The sequence below is a fragment of the Pleurodeles waltl genome, chromosome 12 (assembly GCF_031143425.1).
Source record: "Pleurodeles waltl isolate 20211129_DDA chromosome 12, aPleWal1.hap1.20221129, whole genome shotgun sequence".
NCBI classification, from domain to species: domain Eukaryota; kingdom Metazoa; phylum Chordata; class Amphibia; order Caudata; family Salamandridae; genus Pleurodeles; species Pleurodeles waltl.
In genome coordinates, this window is record NC_090451.1 from 360,629,222 (window position 1) to 360,650,607 (window position 21,386).

A 21,386-nucleotide genomic window follows, 5' to 3' on the forward strand; every position below is an offset into this window, starting at 1 on the left:
AGCACTGCAAAGGCGTTTTCCACCAATGCAAGAGCTGTCCACTGGCCTGGCGAAAATCTCTAAATTTGTGGATGGGTAATCCCAGAGGGTGGAAAATCTCTAAATTTGGGGATTGGGTAATCCCACAGGGTGATGGAGTACTTTACTCTTTCTTCACAAAGTAAATACCATCCAACAAATAGCTTTGAATCTGAGGTATTCGAAGTGAGCTTTCCAGCTTTAAAGTGATACTTCTACCATCAGATGTGGTCATGTGGTCTGAAAGGGACGTCTACCAGAAGGTTCAGCTGAGACATTCACCACTGTTGAGAGCAGACTACTGATGGGTATAGCCTGATTGAATCTCACTTGTTAGCACTGCATCGTATACAGTATTGTAGCCGTATTATTTGTAACTGTGCTTGGGGCATAACAAAGACAATTTTAGCTGGGAGAGGATCGTTGGCCACACATATTTACTCACACCCATGTATTCACACATTTGAATACACACCCATTCATAACACTCACAAATATAAATAAATACATAAATTCATACACACACACACGCACCAAACATTTAAAAAAAAAATTGACGAACCTTGAGGGAATTTATCAGTCCCTCACTCGTCTGCGAGTGGGATAGGGGTCAGTGAGACTTGCTGTCCCCACCCACATGGTGTCACTGATTGTCACAGAGCCCTTGGCACTTTAGGGCTTAAAACTGAAGCTCCCATGTTCGAGGCAATCAGTGATGCTCTTCCTCGTCATGAGGGGGACAGCCTTGAGACACTTTTCCCTGATTGAGGAGGTGACACCCACAGGGCTGTGAAATCCTCAGCCTGACAAAGTTCAGCTCAGGCAGTTACGCGCCTGCACATTTAGTGCATGTCTCGCTCCTGGCAGCCAGTCACAAAGACACTCTTTGTTGGGGCAAACGTGGGGGTGCCCTGCCAAGGACTGATTTTGTTGTCTAACATGCACTCCAAAAACTTTGGCACCATCCAATGAATGTTGTTCAAACTCTCTTCAGAGGGAAAGGATTGTACATAAGTATCCAAAATTGTCCCTGTAAAACTGGATCCATTGGTTAGGAGCAGGAGAGGACTGACTTTTGTTTACTGAAGGCAAGCCTGTGCTGAACGCCGATTGTAGCACACAGGATTGAAAGGGGTAGTGCCAGGGATGACACTTTTAGCAGCCAGTTGTCCTGATAAGGCTTCACATGTATTCTTTGGTAATGCAAGTGACCAGCTGCTATTATCATTACTTCTCTATGATGTTGATAAATTGGAACATCAAAGACTTTTGTACTTTAGGCCCATTGAGACCAACCAGGCTAGTCCTGCTCTGAGGGACAGCTTTAGGGCGGTGCGGCCACACCGGGCACCTACCTGGATTGGGGGGGGGGGGGGGCGACCTCAGGGGGGGGGTGCCATGCTTAGCAACAACTTAGAAACTTGCGATTTAAAAGCACCTGCTGGAAAGTTCCACATGTGTCCAGCCTTCAGGAAGCAATCAAAATGTAACCTCTTGTGAATAATGTTCCTACTAAGGAGAGAGATGGGAGTTTTGTCTAGCAGCAGCTTTGACTCGCCATAAAGTAACACAGAGGGTTAATATGCCTGCTGCAAAGAACAGAACTATATTTTATGTGGCTAGCTGAGTTTATTGGTTAAGCCAGCCTTTACAAGTGCTTTCAAACAAATTAATGTATATGTGAAAGGGGGGCTATGGAAAGATGATAGGCATTTTGCTAGGTGGTAGTGAGGGAATCTGAGGAGGTGGCCATGGGGTGGGGGGTTGCCAAAACCGACTGCGCACAGGGCGCCACCAGTCCTAAAGGCGGCCCTGCCTACTCTAATAAGAGTAGAGTCCTTGTTAAACCATTACCACTGTCCATTAGTTGCATGTTTGCGGTAAGGTATGAATGTGACTGGGAGCAGTTGGGGACCCTTTTCAAAAAGTGAAGTGAATAACTCAAAATCACAATTTGCAGGACTCAAACGTGCAGAGTTAAATTTTTCCACTAGCCCAACACTTATCCCCCAAGCTGAGTCGTTTGAGTCTCATACATCAAGGTCTCAAAGTGTTTTTGTTGTGGATGGTGGTTAAGGAGGTATGTGGGTATTTCTTTTTTTTATTTTTTTTTTTATCATTTAGCAGGATTACGTTGTATGACTTCAGCAAGACTGCTATTGAGGAATTGGATAGCTAATTGGTCAGTGTAAGCTACTTCAGTAGCGGTGGCTATTTGTCAGGCTGTCTCTGGCTGTTGTGGATGGGAAGGAAGAACATTAACTGTTGTAGACACTATGTGAAAGACTGCTGACCTGGTGGGTGAGTTTGAAAGGCTGATGACTGTGTAAGTCATTGATACAAATAGTAGCCTTGTTTTTTTTTTTTTTGTTTTACATTTTTTCAATTTAGATGTAAACTGAAGAACACTTGTGTGATATTGAATGGTCTGTACTCCATTTGTCTTTCAGCTTCAATGGTGATTTGATTCCAGATATATTCTTTACTACAAGTGAAAGCAAACAACCATATATACTTATTGGAGGGTAAGTAGTTTTCACCCAGAACATTTACATTTTATAAGTTGTAAGACTAAGTCTCAAAATGTTTTGATATAGATACAGAAATGGACAAAGGTGTGACTAGCCACACTTGCAACAGAGACAGATAATGCAAACTCTTCAACTGAATCAAAAGTTTAAAAAGGGCAAATTGCAAAGGGATGAAGAGGCTGCCAAACTTGGGAGACTGTAGGAGTAAAAGAAAGACTTTCACTTGGGTGGGTAGAGCTGGAGTCGTTGATTTCCCTTTTTTTGTTTTTGTGCCATCAAATCAGCTTAAAAGAGAAATTGGTTGAAATTGTCAGTCATAGAATGTCTGTCAGTAGTTTTTTTTTAAATCTGCATTTCAGAATTATGTACAGAGAAACATTGCCTCTCATAAATATTTTCCACAAGCTAAGCTGACAGGAATAGATCCTATGTAGTAGACCCTAACAGTCTGTTAGCTTCCTATTTTGAGTTCCTTTGTATCAAAAGCTTGAGAGAGAGATGGGGCCTTTTACATTAGATAGGTTATCCAAGAGAAGCAATTACCCACGTTAAAAAGTATGTGTACTTTATAGAATATGTTAAAATGATATTCAAGGAGCAGACCAACTTTAAAAATAAATCTTTTTATTGTCTTATTCACAGCCGCAACAAAACATTCCACACATTAAAATAACTGTATCAAGTGAGTAGATCATGTCTTGTGGTATCATTGGGTCTCTTTTTCAGAATAAGCTACTGAGCTAAGTAGCAAAGGCTCCCCATCCGATGCCCCCTCTTTCCACTCTGTATCTGGATGTACGTTTGTCACATGGCTGTGTTCGGTCCTCCGATTGTTTCCTAGTGACAGCGCAAGCTGGTGGGGCTAGGGCCACCCATTCTAGGACTTAGTAGGTTCTCCACTTTCCCCACACCTTCTGCAATTTTCCTGAGCAGTCACTTGCCTCGTAGATTACTCTTACTGCTTCCATGCAATGCATCATATTATTCACCCTTTGATAATTGCTGGGAGGTTTGGGACTACCCCATTAACTAGCTATGTCTCTTTTCACTTTTCACTATGCTGAAACTCAGCGCAGAGATTATGAGTTGTTTTCTGGGAAGGTCTATGTTGCTTCATATTCCCAGGATTATGAACTGGGGCATGGGTGGGAAATTGGTTCCCAGGATGTGTGCATGCCAGTCTTTGACCACCTCCTTCCAGTACGTATGTATGGAACGTTCCGAATCATGTGTAAGAAGGTGCCCTTTGCCTATTTGCAGCACAGGCAATTGAGGGGTGTTGTGCCCTCCCATTGCGAATAACCAGGATCTAGTATAGTAAACCTTGTAGATAATTTTGATTTGTATAAGCCACAAGCTTGTTTTAACCGCCACTTCTAGGGGGGAGCATCTGCGCCACCTCCCAATCCATGTCCTCCATGAGGTCCAGGCCCACTTCCCATTTGTTCCGCAGGAGGAGGAGGTTATCAGTCCTATTGTAAGTAAAAAAAAAGTGAGTGTTTGATAAGTTAATTGGATGGCTTTAGACGCCATGTCCTCCAGGGGAATGCACTGCTTTCAAGGGGGCTGCCATCTTATCCAGTGGTATTCCCTCATCCTGTAAGGCATGGCACACCTGAATATATCGGAAACATTATTGTGACTCATGCACATCGTACTCCACCCGTAGGTCACAGAAAGACTTTATCCAACTTTTTTCCCCCAGCTCTCTGAGTGTCAGTGTCTGAAATAGATCCCAAGGGGTCGTTCTCGGCATCCCCTGTAGCTCTTTTACTTTATCTCCAGTCCACAATAGGGTCATTGGCGAGAGCTTGCCCCTCCATGCCAAGTAGGCCATTGCTTTATCCCAGGCCTCCAGGGTAGTTTTCATATGTGTGAGCAAGATGGGTTGAAACCTCTTACCATAGAGGTAATTTTTGTGGTATTTGTCTTGCATGATGGACCTTTCCAGTCGTGTTGCTGGGTCTGACTTAGGTGCAAAGCACCACTCATTTATTGCCTGGAGCTGGGAGGCCCAATAATACCCTCTGATGCCCAGGTGTGAAATGCCACTGTTGTAAACCTTCCTTTGGAGAGTTTGAAGGACTATACACAGGAGTCCTCCGTCCCACAGGAGGCCTCATCGTACTGTGTCTGTTATTGAAGAACACATCAGGTACTGGTCACAAGGTATTTTGAAGTGAATATCAGAATCAAGGCAGAATAATAATTTTAAAGATATCTACCCGTCCCATAGTTGAGAGCGGCAGTCGTCTCCATAGGTCTACATCCATTAGAAATATTTAGTAGACAACCTCTAAGTTCCTGCCCAGGAACGGAGTTGGCATGGTGCTTTCTATCCCAAGGTAACAGAAGCCTTCCCTGGAAGGCACCATTTCCGGTGGGATCAGGATCGCCGGAGGCCAGGTGTCCATTTGATATAATGTTGATTTGTCCCATGTCATTTTATAGCCTGTGTCTCTCTCAAAGTTTCAGAACACCAATAGACCCGCTATAGCAACATGACTGGGTAGGTAAGGTACACTTGTATTTTGTCTGCATACAGGACACTTTTTCTGGGTCTCCTGTAACTTCCGGAAAGCTATTCATGTCTCCTCCGACCCTCATCCAGCATGCCAGAGGCTCCATGCATTGTGCAAGCAGGAGCTGTGAAAGGGGGTCTCTCTGACGACCCTCCCCTCTGCCCCCCCACCCCCCCACCCCCATTCCTTCCAGGCAGAACTCCCCTGAGAATGTTCCATTCACTTATATCCTTGCAACTGGGCTACTGTACAGGAGCCATATCCACTGGCAGAAGGGTAGACCGAATCCCGTCCTGACCAAGACTTGGAAAAGGTACTGCCAATGTATAAAATCAAATGCCTTCTCCGTATCTAGAGATACAATCGCCAGGGGTAGTTGTGTGTCTCATTGGTAATCTAACCATTCGTAGAGATGGCAGAGATTATGATGTGCGGCCCGATCTTGTATGAATTCCGTCTAATCCCTTTGTACTGTCTTTGAGATGTAATTCCCTAGACTAAGCATGAGCACTTTGGCCAGGATCTCTTCCTCTATGTTTAGCAATGAGTTCAGCCTGTAGGAGGAACAATGGGTGCCAGGCTTCCATGCATTGAGTATCACCACTATTGTCACTTTTTGGTAGTCCAGTGGTAATTAACTCTTTTTCAGGGCTACCTCAAACATGGAGAGGATATGGGGACCCAGTATCAAAATAGTTTTCTTATAAAATTCCACTGGTGTGCCGATGGGCCCTGGGGTTTTCCCAAGCTTTGTTAAGCTCACAGCCTCTGTTAATTCTTCCAGCTAAAAGTCTTGATCCAGGTTTCTCATACCATCAGAGGAGAGCCTCTGGAGGGCTAGCTCCTCCAGGAAGGTCTGAATTTCCATGTCTCAGGCTTGCACCCTGTAGAGGTCTCAGCAATAGTGTGTCAGCTGTACCCTCATCTGTTGTGACGCGGGATGCGTTTGGAGTCTCCAATTCTTACACCCATGTTGGCACTGTCTCCCATCTGCTGAGCCATGCCAGCAATTGCTCTGGCTTATCCCCCATGTCGTATAATTTTCGTTGGGTCACTAGGAACTGCTGCTAAATCAAGAATCAGTGTATGGTATTTTCACGTCGGGGCTTCCATCGGTATAATTGCGTCTGGCACCCTACGGTGGAACAGTCTGCCTCAGAGGCTTAAATGACTCACTCTACACTAGTGTTTCGTATTCTTTTTGCAGTTTCTGATGATAAACTGTGTTCTGGTCCCTGTTGTGGAGTGCTCCTTTAAAAGCTTCCCACCGTATTACCAGCAGTTTTGCTGATTTTTTTGTTTTCCTAAAAGCACAGCTCAGAGTTGCTATGGAGCTCTCACACTGCCTCACTATCCTGAAGGTCACAACTATTCAGTCTCCAATCACCCGCCCACTTTGTGATTCCGGATCGGAGTATAACTTTCAGTGGGGCGTGGTTGGAGATACCCGTAGCTAAGTATTCTACTTGGATATCATCTGGGCATTCTGATGTTGGCACAAACATGTAATCTAATTGGGAGAACATTCTGTGGGCCCTGGAGAAAAATTAATACATTCTGGCTGTAGGAATCCTGGCTCTCCATACATGTAAGAGACCCATCGATAACGTGAAGTGTGCTAGCAGGGACAGGCTCCGTAAAGGCATCAGGCGTGTCGAGGACTTGTCCATAGAGGTGTCCATAGCGTTCTTAAATTCCCCTCCCACTATGTGTTATGTTGTCAGTCGCTTCCAACAAGATGACTCAGTACCTCAAAGTTCTGTATGTGGAGTCGAGAGGAGGAGAAGGGGGAAGTAGACACTAAGCATGAGTACCATTTTCCTATCTCCAGTGCCCATCACCCCAACAGATCTGCTCAGCAGGCCTTGCCCTTACAACTTAAAAAGGAGTTTTTTTTTGTTTTTTTTCTTAACCAGGATTGGAACTCCTCTTGACCCCCTGGTGTATCTGGCATTGGCCAATACGCTGTATTGTCCCATATTTAAGGAAGGGCTATGATTTCCCGCTAATGAGTTTCCTGGAGTAGGACAAAATCTGGTGTACGTCTCTTCATATATTTTGCGACCACCCCACTTTTGACTTTGTTTGGCAGTACTACAGTGGAATGTCAATAGCTTGCTGAACAGAGTTGAAATTTGGCGGGGTGATAATGGAAGTGTGGAGCCTTGTAGTGTCTCCCTCTGTTGCTTGAGGTTTCGTAATGGTTTCAGCAAGCCAGTAGCTGGGCTTCCTCTTCCGTGTCTGACAGCAGGGTGATCATCTTTGGTCTAGGGAATACATCTGTTTTTTGTCTAGGTCTTGGGTCAATCTAGGGATCTTCACATGGCTGCTCTGATACAAGCTTCAGTGTGGATTCAAAACTAAAAAGCAACGACCATCATACCATGAAAGAACGTCCCTAACGGTCAGACTGTGCATAAATCCCGAGATAAAATGCCTCCATTCCCATACTTTTTCAGTAGAAGCATCTGTCACCCCCAAACACAACCTCCCCCCAACATAATGTTAAGACATCAGCTCTCTGAGAGAGTTGCCCAAAACACAACACTATCTGTCAAACGCATATCGGGGATATCCCCAATGTCCTGCATGCTCCACTAGGTTGTCAGCAAACTGTAAAAGACCAACCTTAAGCACTGAGTACCCAGTATGTATGTAAACTACTTTACTTTAAATGTTCCATTTGGTATATATTACCCTTCCTAAACTACATACGGTGGATTCAGTATTGGATGTTTGTACTATGTGGTGTACAATGGCAGGGGCAGGCTTTCTGCATCTAACGTGGTTATGCCCAGCCATCAATGGGTTTGGCAAGAGGTCAATAACAGTTTATCTGAAATAGTGGGCAAAACACATGTATCACCATCTGAAGTATGACTGCTGGGATTAACTGAGATGAATCGTTTCATAAGGAAACTGTTCCTCTGTTATGCTGCTAACATATTGAAGAGGAGAGAAGCTCTGGAACAGCTTCATAGTTCGATTCGTAAATATTCAGATTGGCTGAGGGCCCTCAGTACTTAAATAAGTTGGAAGAAACTGTTCACTTATTGTCAGGGCAGATGGAACTTAAAAAATGTTGTCTGATATTAATGGAGTAGCTCCTTAAAGGTAATATAGTTACTGTTGGGAAAAGTCGAGAGGTTTAGTGATTTAAGCTGATATAGCTATCTGCCACTGGTGATGTATGATATTGCTTTTATGGACTAACAGATGGAAAACTGACTTTTCCAAAATGTCTATGTAAATAGCATGTTTATATGGGTTGTGCAACATATTTTTAAAATGTTTTAAATAAAGTTCAAAAAGCATTATTTATAAGGAAAAAATGCTTTGGAAAACGCTGAAAGTAAATCCACCTGCATTCTTTTGAGGCCCAAAAACGTTATCCCATTTCGCTCTAGAAAAGTTTTATATGTTTTGTACAAAGGCAACTTCTCATAAATAAGCAGGCACTACACATACACTCCCATCAACATAAACCCAGGCAGAATACAATGTAGCCATTTGATTTAGAACAGATTTAAAGTGTCCTGATGCCTCTCTGCTGGAGTCTTAGGAGCTAAACAAATGTCTATTGCTGCTTTCTTTGTCTGTATCCAGTGCCATTCGCCACTGAAGCCTCCCTTCCGTAATCCGTGCCAGAGCACTTTTCTCCAGTGAAAACTGATACACATAAATCGGAATCCAGATATTCATTATGGTTGAATTCTTTCAAATCTCTTACTTAAAAGCAGGCCTTTGATGTAAGATTTTACCTCACTTTCGCCAAATCTTTTCTATTTATTTGAGGTTCTTTACAGCATTCCATCATCATAGGTTCAGATTCAGAAGATTACTAGGTAGTGGTTCTTTAAATGGTGATATGCGACAACTATGCATTCCACCCGAGTTGTTACATTACAAAGATAAATAACTAACCCCTTCCTGAACATTAGCATGATGACATATTGATGACCTCATGTAATCCTCAATAAAAATAGCCTCTACCTGGCTCACAGTATTGAATTTCAGAAGGCAACATAGATAGCTTACAGGGTCTTCTCATGTCTTAACAACGACTACAATTTGTATTTCAATACAGCCAATCATCCATAGAATTTCTAGATGTCACTTCGTAGATAGAGGACTACCATTTATTCTCCAGACTATGTAGAAAGCTGATAGCTTGAAATGGTATTCTACGTGCATAAAGTACCCATCCAAAATCACAAATAATAACATCAGTTGTCTTCGGGGAAGTAATGGGGCTAAGATGCAATTGCAGTGACAACACTAGATTCCTGCAAGAACTAGCATATATGGAGACAAAACATCAGGGCACAGGCTTTAGTTGTGGTACTCTGGCAAAAGCCAAACACAAGATATCTCAAACACAAAGCGTAATTTGCTTTCCAAACAAACAAACAAACAAGGAAGGGGCACCCTCCCTTCATAAGTCCCCTGCGTCATTAAATCATGACCCCAGGAGAACTTACCATATGTTTTTTTTAATCACTCCTAGTTGGAGCTCTCTGCTCTTCAGCTGGAGTGCAAGGCCCTTTTTGTGGTTGTTTTTTTTACAATTCCATTTTGTTGGCTGAAAAATTTTAAAAAAAAAGAAAAGTGAGCCTTTCTTTTAACACTTTTCAGCCCATAAAATGCAATCATAAGAACTGTGTTAAAATAAAGACTCCCACACATGTTGATCTTACTTTTTTTTAATTAAAACTTTATTAAACATTTTAATGATAATTAAGTATTAACCATTGCATGAATTACTGAAATATTGGTGATTTTTGGACAAAGATGATAGATTTTCATATATATATATAGAGAGAGAGAGAGAGAGAGAGAGAGAGAGAGAGAGAGAGAGAGAGAGAGAGAGAGAGAGAGAGAGAGAGAGAGAGAGACACGCGCACACACACATGGACGAAACCACTTGAATAAGACAATATGTTGAAACGCGTTGTGGGGTCTGATGGAATTCTATCTGCATGAAATAAATGAAGTTGGATTATGAAGCTTCCGGGAGTGCAGTGCTTCTTTGAGATATATAGAAGCATTATTTGCATTTTGATGTTGTGTTTCTTTGACAAAGTCTATAAATCTGCTTGAGGGCTGCCAGTACATGTGAGACCAATGCATGCTGCAAATGCCAGAAGGCCATGTGCTGCATGAGGTAGGGGTTTTGAGGGGGGTTAGATGCAGGTCCTGACTACAGGTCTGGCCTTGCTCCCAGTCCCACACTGTGACCAACCAAAGGCCACATGTAGTGAGGGTTGAGCGCAGGGCCTGCTTTCCTGTGAGTAGTTGGATACAATATCTGACATGGGGTTGACTTTACATATGGCAATAAGATATAACTTTGCGTTAAAAAAAACACTAGAAATTCACAAAAAAACAAAGGATAAAGTGACGTTATAGTTAGGGAAACATTTCTGAGACAATGTAACATTTTAAACTGAGAAATCCACTGAAATTCACTGTTTATAGTTATCTCTAATATCTTTAACTCGTGCCCTAAAGTAACTATAACTCGTGCCCTCGCCACAGGCAGCTACATCACTGATGACATGATCTAAGACATCATTGATAGCATGACTGCAACATTTGAAATGACGTTGATGACAAAACTGTGCAAGGCAGCGGTGCGAGTTATATTTACTTTAGGGCACAAGTTGTAGTTACTTGAGATAACTATGTGCTAATAGAGCATCCTAAGTACAGGTAAGAAGGCTGTAAAGAGGCCCAATCTAGTCGGTGATAGGAGAGTGTTTTAACAATCCATGTACTTTCTTCTCCTTTTGGTAATGCTCTGAAAACCCTCCATGCCCTAAATTGTTAATGTCAACAGAGGTATCACACTGAAAATACAATATTATCAGCTGTGCAACTATGGGCAATTCCACCAAAGACAAATTTGTCACCTTGAATAATCTCCGATAATTCATTCCTCCTTCAGATAAGGAGCAGACCCAGTGGAGCCAGGGTAGCTGGAGCTCTAACCCAAGGGACATTTACTTTTAAGTCATTGGAGCCAAATGCAACTGGAGGTCAAGCTCTAGAGGGGAGATATCATTTGGCGATCAGAGGTGAAGTTGGGAAGCAGAATGAAACCCCATGCAGCTGAGCCAGGAACACTTCATTGTGGATTCAAAGTACATATCTGAGATTGTTTGGATAGCACAATGCATGTAACCAAAAAAGGAGGTGCTTTGCTTTATCTGCAAAACTAGGAGCCTGAATCTTGAGAATTGTAGTAGAAATAGCTGGCTTCATCACAAATACCTGACTGGTTGCCTTTTTATATATGTGTTAACACACTTCAGATGTGCACACTTCCCCTGATTATCACCAAGTCTGTTCACATTAGGAAAGCCAGATTCTACTTGACTTTTCTTGACCTTGAGGCTGCCTTTGCTAATGTTGATAGGCACTATCAAGTGAAGTGTTTTCAGCTTATGGTATTCTAGCTCAACGTATCATTGCGATCTTGTCCTTTCATATGGTGTAAGGTAAAGGCAGTTTGCACTCATTGTTTGTAAAGCCCCTACCCCGAGTTATGTACACTACAGTACTGACAATTACTTTTGCTGTGCTTGGAGGCGAAGAATAAAAACAATGCAGTTTGCAGTGTAAATATTGAGTTGTATCATACCAGTCCAGGACTGTGAAAAACCTGGCACATATTAGAAATTAAAAACCACTGTTATCTTATATGGTGTACTAAGTTGAGAGAAACTTTCTGAGCTGTTTGGTTATATTGTTGGTATTTTATACAGTAGAAATTGTACCCAAATAGTTTTTATGATTGAATGTATTTTTAGTTTCATATTGTACACTTTTATGGATTTCATTTTTCGAAACAACTCGAATGCTCATAATGTTTTACTCCAATGAGTGATTTTGCCTATAACTTAAGAAAAATATTTACCCTTTACTTTATTTACTAAAATAAATCTTGCCTGCCTTTCTGTGTAATGCAGAGAGTGGTCACCTGTACCAGCAATTTGTGCTGTGAGGGATCTAGGTGCTGCCAGAGAAGCATTGTTGCCTCCGTTACTAGAGAGTGTAGAAAGTCATGCGGGAGACCATGCTAATGTCTGGCAGCAATACTTCCTGTCAGCAAGTTGCAACTGAACATCAGAGTTGTAGGAAACCTCAGGCAACTGGAAAAGTGCACTGGAGTTCGATGAGCCAAAACAGGAGAATTGAGGTTGTTTCTTCAAGTTTGATTCTAAAGAATTGGAAAGAAAATGAAAAGATGTAAACTTAGCAGTTTGCACTAAAAGAATTCCACGCTGTGAGCTTTTTAGAAGACGTTTAGTGGTTACAGTGAGTCTGCTTTCCCAACGTGACCTACCTCGAGTGTATGTGGCTGGCTAAAGGTTCCAGGTTTGCCCAGCAGCATATTTTCTGTCCAAAATATTTCCATTTGGACCAACCATGAACTTCAGTCGGCCTGTGTTGAGTTCTAGATCAGCATCATAAAGCACAGTTTCACAATTTTCATTTTTTCCATTTTCCATGTGATAACATTGAATATCTCTATCCTATTATTTTTTATTGGGTGTGTGAGGGATTTGGTATATTATATAGTTTGGCCTCACTTTGTAAAACACTACCAATACTGGCTTGGATCCAGTGAGGCTCGTTGTCAAGCCTTAGCTCAACCCTGGGTAGCAAATAAAGGAACAAGTGTATGGCATTTAAAAGTACCGAAAGTCACACGACGTGAAAGAAACCCAAAACCAATTTATGTAAATAGATCTTGTTTTTATTAATTTTTAGACACCAAAACAAAACAAATTGACCAGAGGGTTCCGGAGATACAGATTTTTAAGTACCCGTAAATCACAGCTTTTTTACTCAAAATGCAAATAAGCATTGGTAATTACTGTGGGTACCAGAAACTTTGGAAACTTTGTCAAATTTCTGAAGAGTTGTTTTCAGGTACTCTGGCCCACTTTGGACAACCAATTCTGGGAGTGAGCAGGTCATGGGGGCCAGTAAGGAGTTGGAGGACAGTTACCCTGTCACCAAAATAGTCTCCAGTCCAGTCCAAGATGGCACGGCCTCTCTCTCAGTGTGTGGAGGTTGGTAGCCTTTTCTAGAGGTATGGCTACCTGAGGGCTTCATGCCCACAGAAAAACTAGTTCCCTTTCTGTCCACAATGCCAACCTGTCTACCAGAACAAAAGAGAAGCCCCTTTTGCTTGTGTCGACAATCTGCCCTTCAAAGTCATCTTCCCCTTTGAAGCTCGCCTTTTGGGCTCACCCCCCTGTGGGGCTTCCTAACAAGGAAGATGTGACACCCGTTCCAGTGGCAGGCTTCTATTGTTTCCTTTCCTGTCAGTCATTCATACCTCTCCCCAGGAGGGCAGAAGGTTGTCTTGTGCCCAGCATCTCCAATTGGCCACTGAAAAACTCAGTCAACAGAATGGCAGCTTTCTAAAGTTGTCTTATACTTCAAAATTACATTAAATTCATCTTCAGCAACAAATTGGGTTTAATGCAACAATTAGGTTGATAGCTTTCAGTATCAACTTTATAAGTCCGATTTAGGAGTTAGCACAGCTTGAGTTGTCAGTGTGTAACCCTGTACTCCCCAATGGAGTTACTAGCCTTTCCACAGTAAACACAACAATTTGGCAGTTTTACTGTTAGGACACATAAAAATATACGTCCCACTTTTTAATATACAGCACAGTGCAATAGGAATCTATAGGCCTTCTAAGGGAGTGACTTAGGTATATTAACAAGCATTTGCATTGCAGTAGGTCTCGCATTTGCTTCGTTAAAGCTATTGCCATTGTAAATTCATAACTGGACATTTCTTGCCACATAAATTAGTCAACCCTGCCTCATAATTTTGTCTCTTCCGGCCACATAATTCCAGTGGCCCTGCATATAACCAAAACACTTCCATTTACCTTCTTCCTCTGTCTGCAGCAAAAAATGAAAATGTTGCCATTTAGCATCCTAATTTAAATCTACCATGATAATTCCAATAGAATACAACTTTCACCGCCCCACAATCAGAGTTCCTGGCTGGCTAAGACAATTTCCCAAAAAAAGACACAAGCCAGCCACGGAGGAGTAGCAAGATAAATAAGATAGAAGGGTCACCCAAACATATCAAGAATGTTCAAGCAGTCATAGTGTAATAAGGATGTTAAATTGGCCTGAATTATGGTCAAAACTGTAATAAAGAGAGATTATTAAAACATATACAATTATCATATAAACCTTTATCATAAATAAACTTTTGGAATTAGACTGTAATACTCAAAACAGCTCCTGGAGGACACGATAACAAAAAATATTATTTGTAAGAAACATAGTCATGTACCCTTAGTGTTAGCCCCAAGAGGGAATACCCTCATGAAAAAAACACAGGAGAAAGTAACGCAGCGTAACTATATATTTAGCCCCTATAGGGAAAAGTGCATTACACATTTTCAATGCTAGCAGAACTATTACAATGATATTACAAACAAGGCCCATAAAACATAACTTCTCCCAGCTGTAAAACAAAAGATCTAGCCATGAGAAAGCTTAAAAAGATAATGAATGGTGGTAGGGGTTTTTATTTTGTAGTCCACACTAACCTAGTGTGGGGGACCCAAAGATGATGAGAGCACGTTGTTGTGAACATTTCGGTGGTGGTCCCATTGTCCTAGAACCACCACAGGCTGAGTTAAGAGCAAAAATGTTTTGAAAAAGAATGCTTGCAAAGCATTATGGGACGTGTTTCTCAAGTGCAGTAAATATTGTAGAATCAGCTCTTCTGCTGGGCTGGGAGAGCCGCTTTCACTTTGAGGATTTCTGTTTTTAGTAAAGCATTCACCAATTTCAAGTGATTTACGGGGAGAGCCGCAAGAAATTACTGTGATTACGTAACTGTGAACAATATGACCAACGCTCCATTACCGCTGATCAAGTTCACGCTGTTGTGCCTGTTTGCGCTGTGAGAGCCATGGCTGCCATGCAGCATGAAGGGGAGAGACAAAAGAAATAGTACTCGCACGCCGAAGTATATCGGCAATAGTGCAATATTTCATGTAAGAGGGACAGTCTGCAAGACGTGAAAAAAGCAGTCTCAAGGCGAGACAAACGTAAAGCAATTATCAATGACATCAAGTGATTTTTTAAAGTAAAGCCCATGAGCAAGTTAAAGTGATGGGCGTGAGGTGGGCGTGGTTAAAAGCCCACAATACTTATAACAGGTCAAAGCTCTTGCGCTCTCAACCTAGAAAAGGGAGGTCTGGACTTTGTTATTTTGTTCAAATTAGTTTAACTCTCAACTAGAAGATCGCACCAACCCAAACGCCTCGGCTCTTCGAAAAACCTTGGCCTCACCCAGCATTATACTGAACACCTTCACCGCTGGACATCTATTGGATCATCACAGTCAACAAGCCAGCAACTATAACCTGGACTGACCACACTCTTGTCAGTTGTAGCATACCCATCCTACACTATCCTAAACCTACGACCACCCAGAACCGCATGCTGCAGCTGGAAAGACATCTCAGAAGAAGAGAGGGCAGAAAGCTTCTGCCCTCTCCGAGGACCGACTGGAGCACACGATCGACTTGCTGAAAGCCAACAGCAAACTAAACAGCTGGATCACCACCTGTGCTGACACCCTGACTCCCCTCAATTGCAAATCAATGGCAAGAGCCTCACCACAGGCCAGCTGGTATACTGCGGAACTCAGGCTGACAAAATGTAATTGCAAGCAACTGGAAACACAACAGGGTGATGGATGGAATGCATGAATTATCCTCAGCCACTGGTAATGTCTCAGGTCTCATCTCAATCCGTTGTTCTTTTGCCCACAAGGCTACCCCCAACTTGAACCCAGCCATATCAAATCAGTCTTGGCCCTGCTCCCTATAGGAACAGTCCAGCCCAGCCCGCCAGGCCAGGTCTTTCTTGGTCCGGAAAGAAGCATCCTGGGACTCGTTTCAGGGTATCACCTCTCGTCATCCAGGCTATCTTGAGCCCAGTGGTACAGTGAGCCCGGCACCCACGTCTGGCGCACTTAAGGCGGCAAATGCAAACAAAACAAGGTGATCAGCGTGTACTTTAATATGTCACCCTTAGCGGGATGGGTATGCCCAAATGTGGGTCCTGTGTACACTGTTGCTGGAACCAAGCTATACCTTACTGATGAGTTCATAACAAGTGGTGAAACCGGTCCTGGGTTGCTTGTGTTCCGGTTCAGTGAAGACCTGACTTGGCAGTTCGGGCTGGACTGTTCAAGGTCAAGACTGATTTTCATATAGTTGGGTCCAAACTGAGGTGACATAATGTGCATAATAACAATAGATCGGGATGCGGCCTGAGTAATTACCAGTGGCTGAAATTATTTCATGCATCCCATCCATCACTTTTTGTGTACTGCAAGCAACTGAAACGCCAGTGGAGAACAAGTCAAGACACCACAGATAAAGGCATCTGCAAAAATGTGCTAAGACACTACCACCAGCAGATACCGAACACCAAGCTCATAGCTCTTGCAGATTGCATTGATGTCAGCACTAACAGCAGCAAGGAAAACTTCAGTATCATGAAAGATTTCATTATGCCTCCTGCCGCCTATAGCAACATCATCCCCTCACAAGTCCTTTGCAATGAACTCTTGGAACCTCCATATGCAGCAGCCTTGACCCTCAACCGGACCCCGTCATTGTTGCAGCTCATCTTCTCATCACGGCTGATGAAAGAACTTTGATCTTGTGGCCTCCCATCACCAGTGTTGAAATCACTGCTACCTTGAAGTCTATTCAGTGGAGGGCTCCATGTGACCCCCTCCCCCATGATTTCCCCACCAAAGGACTTCTACAGATCAGTGATTCACTAACACCCATCCTCAATACCCACATCGACTCAGCCACATTCCCAGACATCTGGAAACATGCCACTGTCATGACTATTCAAGAAACCTTCCGTTGGCCCAGCTGTGCTTTCGGACTATAGATCCATCTCCCTCATACCATATCCAACAAAGGTCTTAGAGAAACTAATCAGCAGGCACCTCACCAACCCTCAGCAACTACAGTGCAAAAATAGCACTCATCGCTGTCATAGACGACACTTATATGATACTTGACAGAGGAGACATGATATCCCTCATGCTCCTGGACCTCTCTGCAGCATTTGGCACTGTCTCACACCCCATCCTCATCAGGTGCCTGCACCAGATTGGCGTCCAAGTATCTGCTCTCAGCTGGATCTTCTCCTTAGTGGATAGAACACAAGCTCTCAGCCTGGCATCTTACTCCTCGGAAGCCTGCAAACTCATCTGCGAAGTGCCACAAGGCTCATCACTCAGCATCACCTTCTTCAGTGCATACATGATCTCTCTGGCCAATGTAATTTGCACACAATATCAACACCGTCTCTCCTACGCCGACAACACACAACTTGTACCCTCTCTCTTGAACAAGAACCCCAACACAAGAAAAAAGTTCACCATCTGCATGACAAAAGTCACTTACTGGAAGAAAGCCAACTGTCTCAACTCCGCACCAACAAGACAGAAGTAGTTATCGTCGCCAAGACTACCTCACCATGGGACTCCAACTGGTGGCTAGCTGAACGCTGACCAGTGCCAGAAACCTTGTAATAATCAACAGCAAACTGGACATGACTGCACAAATCAACTATGTCACTTCATCCTGCTTCCACACCCTGCAGGTGCTGAGGAAGATCTTCAAGTTGCTCCCAAGCAACACTAGAAAAACTGTCACCAACAAATTGGATGATGGGAACATCCTGTACATCAGGATCACCAGGCAACCCACTAGAAAACTACAAGCCATCCAGAACTTGGCAGCCTGACTCATCCTGTGGGATCCGATGCACAAATAAGCTCAAATCAAGCTCCTCACATACACATTCCGGACACTACATACCTCAGGCCCCACCTACCTTAACTGTCACATCTCCTTCCACCAACCACCCAGATACCTCCGCTCCACAGGATTCCTACTCTCACACATTGCACTCATATACAGAGGAAGATCAGGAAAAACTGGCATTCTCTTACATCGCTCCTAAAGCAAGAATGAGCTCCCACTCCAAATCAGAGCATCCTTCTCTCTCCTTGAATTCCGCAAGAAGCTCGATTTTCAATTAACCAGCTTACCATAGACAGACTAGGAGCACACATCTACTCAGAGACGGAATACTCTCGCGGGTGATGATGCGCTTTACAAATACACATAACATAAAAAAACAACGTTGAGTTAGCAGTTGCAGTGTCAGTTTTGGGGACATAATTTTACTTTGTCACACTAAGGGTGGCACAGTAAGTCCTGCTGCCATGTGAACAATGTAACTTACTGACCCTGGGTATTCCTGGTACCATATAATAGGGACTTATGCGTAAATTAAGTTATGCCATTCAGGTATACATCAGTCAGACATTACACTTTGTAAGGGTCAGAGCACAGGCACTGAGATCTGGTTAGCATGCCTTAGTGCATTCTGAGTCAACCGTGGGGGTGATAATGAAAAATAGACACATTCTCTTACAGGGCGTTTTTGTTTATAACTTTCAATTGCTATCCCTGAATTTCTAGACTCTTGAGCAGTTTTCCCAGTTACATCTTTCTTTATTTGAACCTTTTAGGTTCTGTATTTGTTAACCGTATTGTTGCAGATGAATTTAAATGCATTTTCTCTGAGGAGATTTGCTGCTTGTGTTAGGCTAACTCAGGAGAGCTGTGGTTTACTCAGCAAATCAGTTTACCTTTCTGAGCAAGATGTATTGGGGTCTAGTAGGAGCTCAGTCACAGCTCATATATCTCTCACGTTTGGTGCATAAACTGCTTAGTAAGAATGGAATAAATAGGAATGGGGATTTTAAGCAGTCCTGTTTCAGTCTAGTATGATCAAAGCTCAAAGTTGATTGGTGGAATGCTTGTAAGTAGCCTCAGCCACTTACAGTCACTTGGGGCCACATTACAGTGTCCTGTTTTGTCAGAGACCAACTCTAGGCAAAGCAGCCCTGGTTATGTTTCAGTAGGAACATTCCAGACCACATGCTAAGCCAGGTCCATTATAAATGAGTACAGAAGCAACCCCAGGCTGGTTTTGCTCTCTTAGGCGATGTCAGTGAGGTTTAGGTTGAGTCCTGTGACATAGTGGGCAAGGCATCCACTTCTGGGCATTTGCATTTAGTTTGACACACTGAGGAAAGCAAAGGTGGTGGGTGAACTGTTTTATAGTAGTCTTACCACTTCCTTTTGCTAAGGTCTACATATAAGTCCTTTGTTTTTCATCTACTATGTCACTCCAGACAGAGACAAGCTATATGCAGATTAGACCTGGTCCCACTCAATAGGTTCTGTCTAGCCGGAAGTGTCAAGACCTGTCCTATCTGTAGGGGACTATAAGCGATCCGACTGATTTTAGCATACCTGGGCCTTCTTAATGAGGTTTAGTTTGAATTCAGAGGCACAGTGAGCAAGGGATCTACATTTAGGCGTACATTTTGCACTTACGGCATCAAACTGAGGAAAGGTGATAGGTGAAATACCTGCAAATAGTCCCAGCTACTGGCTATGTGCTTGGTGCCATACTCATTTGCATACGGCAGACACCGGTCTAGATGGCACAGTGGCCAACAAATGGTGGTTTGGAATGCTACCTAGAGCTATTGACAGTGGTTTAGACTATCTTCAAGCATGCCTCCCATCCACTTTTGTGTACATAATGAGAGGGTAAGCATAGACGTGGGTCCCACTAAGTCCAAGCTATAACTCCCTGATGAGGCCTAACAAGGCCCAAACTAGTCTGGGATTTCTTTTGTACCCTTCTTTAGGGAACCTTTCCTGGCAGTGCTGGGTGGACTTTTCCCTTGATAAGCAGGCTCCGGACACAGTGGATGAATTTCAGTTGGTCATAATGTAACCCAGAGTGATTGCTGCTGTTTAGACTATATTCAAGCATTCCTGCCATTGCCTTCTCTGTCCACTCTAGACTGAGGGTGCATGAGATGGGCACTTCTAGGGTTGGTAGCAGTTAAAAAATTATGTTTTTAGTATTTACAAATGCTGCATTTCAGTTGCAGCTAACTAAAATATGATTTTTAGGTTACCACCTAAATACACCAATTTATTGTTGAACTGACCAAAGAGTAAATGTTGTGCTACTCTAGCAGACAGCCAGCTGGTAATGGTGTCTGATCACAAAGGATATTGTAAACCTGCACCGATAGCAGTAGATATCTGATTTTGGTATTCATTGTACCCTTCCATTTGTGAGTCCTGGAATTCTATCCCAGTCTTCGATTTTCACATATATATTTGTAAACCTTACCCACCTTATGACTGGGATTGTCCATTGTGGAAAATCTGCCTGTTTCGGGTTAAGATTTTGTTTTGATTTTTTTTTTTTTTTTTTCACATGGACATTGATTTCCTTGTGGTAAGGTTTCTTTCCCTGTCCTCCTGCTGCATTTTTGAGTGGTTGCCTTGCCTTTCCATACCCTGCAGACACACTCCTGGCAGCTGTTTCCTATTTATATTTACAGTTGTTGGCAGAATACCCAGCTCTAACATGGGTAGTGGAGGGATAGAGGGGAGGAAGGACTGGGGCTGAGTTTCACCAGATGATATTAGGGGCCCGCCTACCCGAGAGGTCACTGGGTCACTCAGCTATGTGAGGTCCTGACTGTCTTGGTCCAGTTCTGTACTGTGTGGAGAATATGAGTAAGCACAGCTGAGCAGGAGTCTGCTTGCTTTTTATAGTGTGGCCACCCTGTACATGAACAACCTGCGTCAGGCAGTGCCAGATAGAGCCCCCAGGTAAATTAGAATGGGTAAATTTAGCACATGAGAAGGTCCGATGTCAATTTCCCTCCGAGATATTAACTTGAGATGACGCACCATACAACTGTGAGGCATAGAGCAACATAACAAGCGAGTTCTGTAGGGAGCCCATTACTGAGCAGCAGGAGTCAGATCTGAAAGCATCAGAATAAGAACAGCACTCTCAAGTTCCATAGTGTCGGCCGTCAGTAGCTCATAATTCCTACATAGCAAGAGGGTTGCTTATCTTTTCAGCGAAATATCCTAACTTTTATGATATTTTTTTTAATTTATTTTTATTGAATTTTTTGATTAAAATATGCAGTCAACAATCATAGGTTAACATAGATCACATCACTAAAGCATGTCAAAACTTTATAATGACCACACAGTATTATTACAATCGGCAAGGCTTATACATATCCATAGTGTAAATGTATAATATGCCAGTGGGGACAAGTTTGTGTGGGGAAGCATATGGACGATACATCTAATCCGAAGGGG

The 21,386-nt window shown here is 42.9% G+C and overlaps 1 protein-coding gene across 1 annotated transcript in view; it reads left to right on the plus strand.

Moving 5' to 3' along the window:
- ITFG1 (integrin alpha FG-GAP repeat containing 1) overlaps positions 1–21,386 on the plus strand; it is a 936,956-nt gene that overhangs the window by 70,710 nt on the left and 844,860 nt on the right. Inside the window, exon 5 of the mRNA XM_069216605.1 lies at positions 2,469–2,543. Coding sequence (XP_069072706.1) covers positions 2,469–2,543 — 75 coding nt within the window. The remainder of the gene's footprint in view (positions 1–2,468; positions 2,544–21,386) is intronic.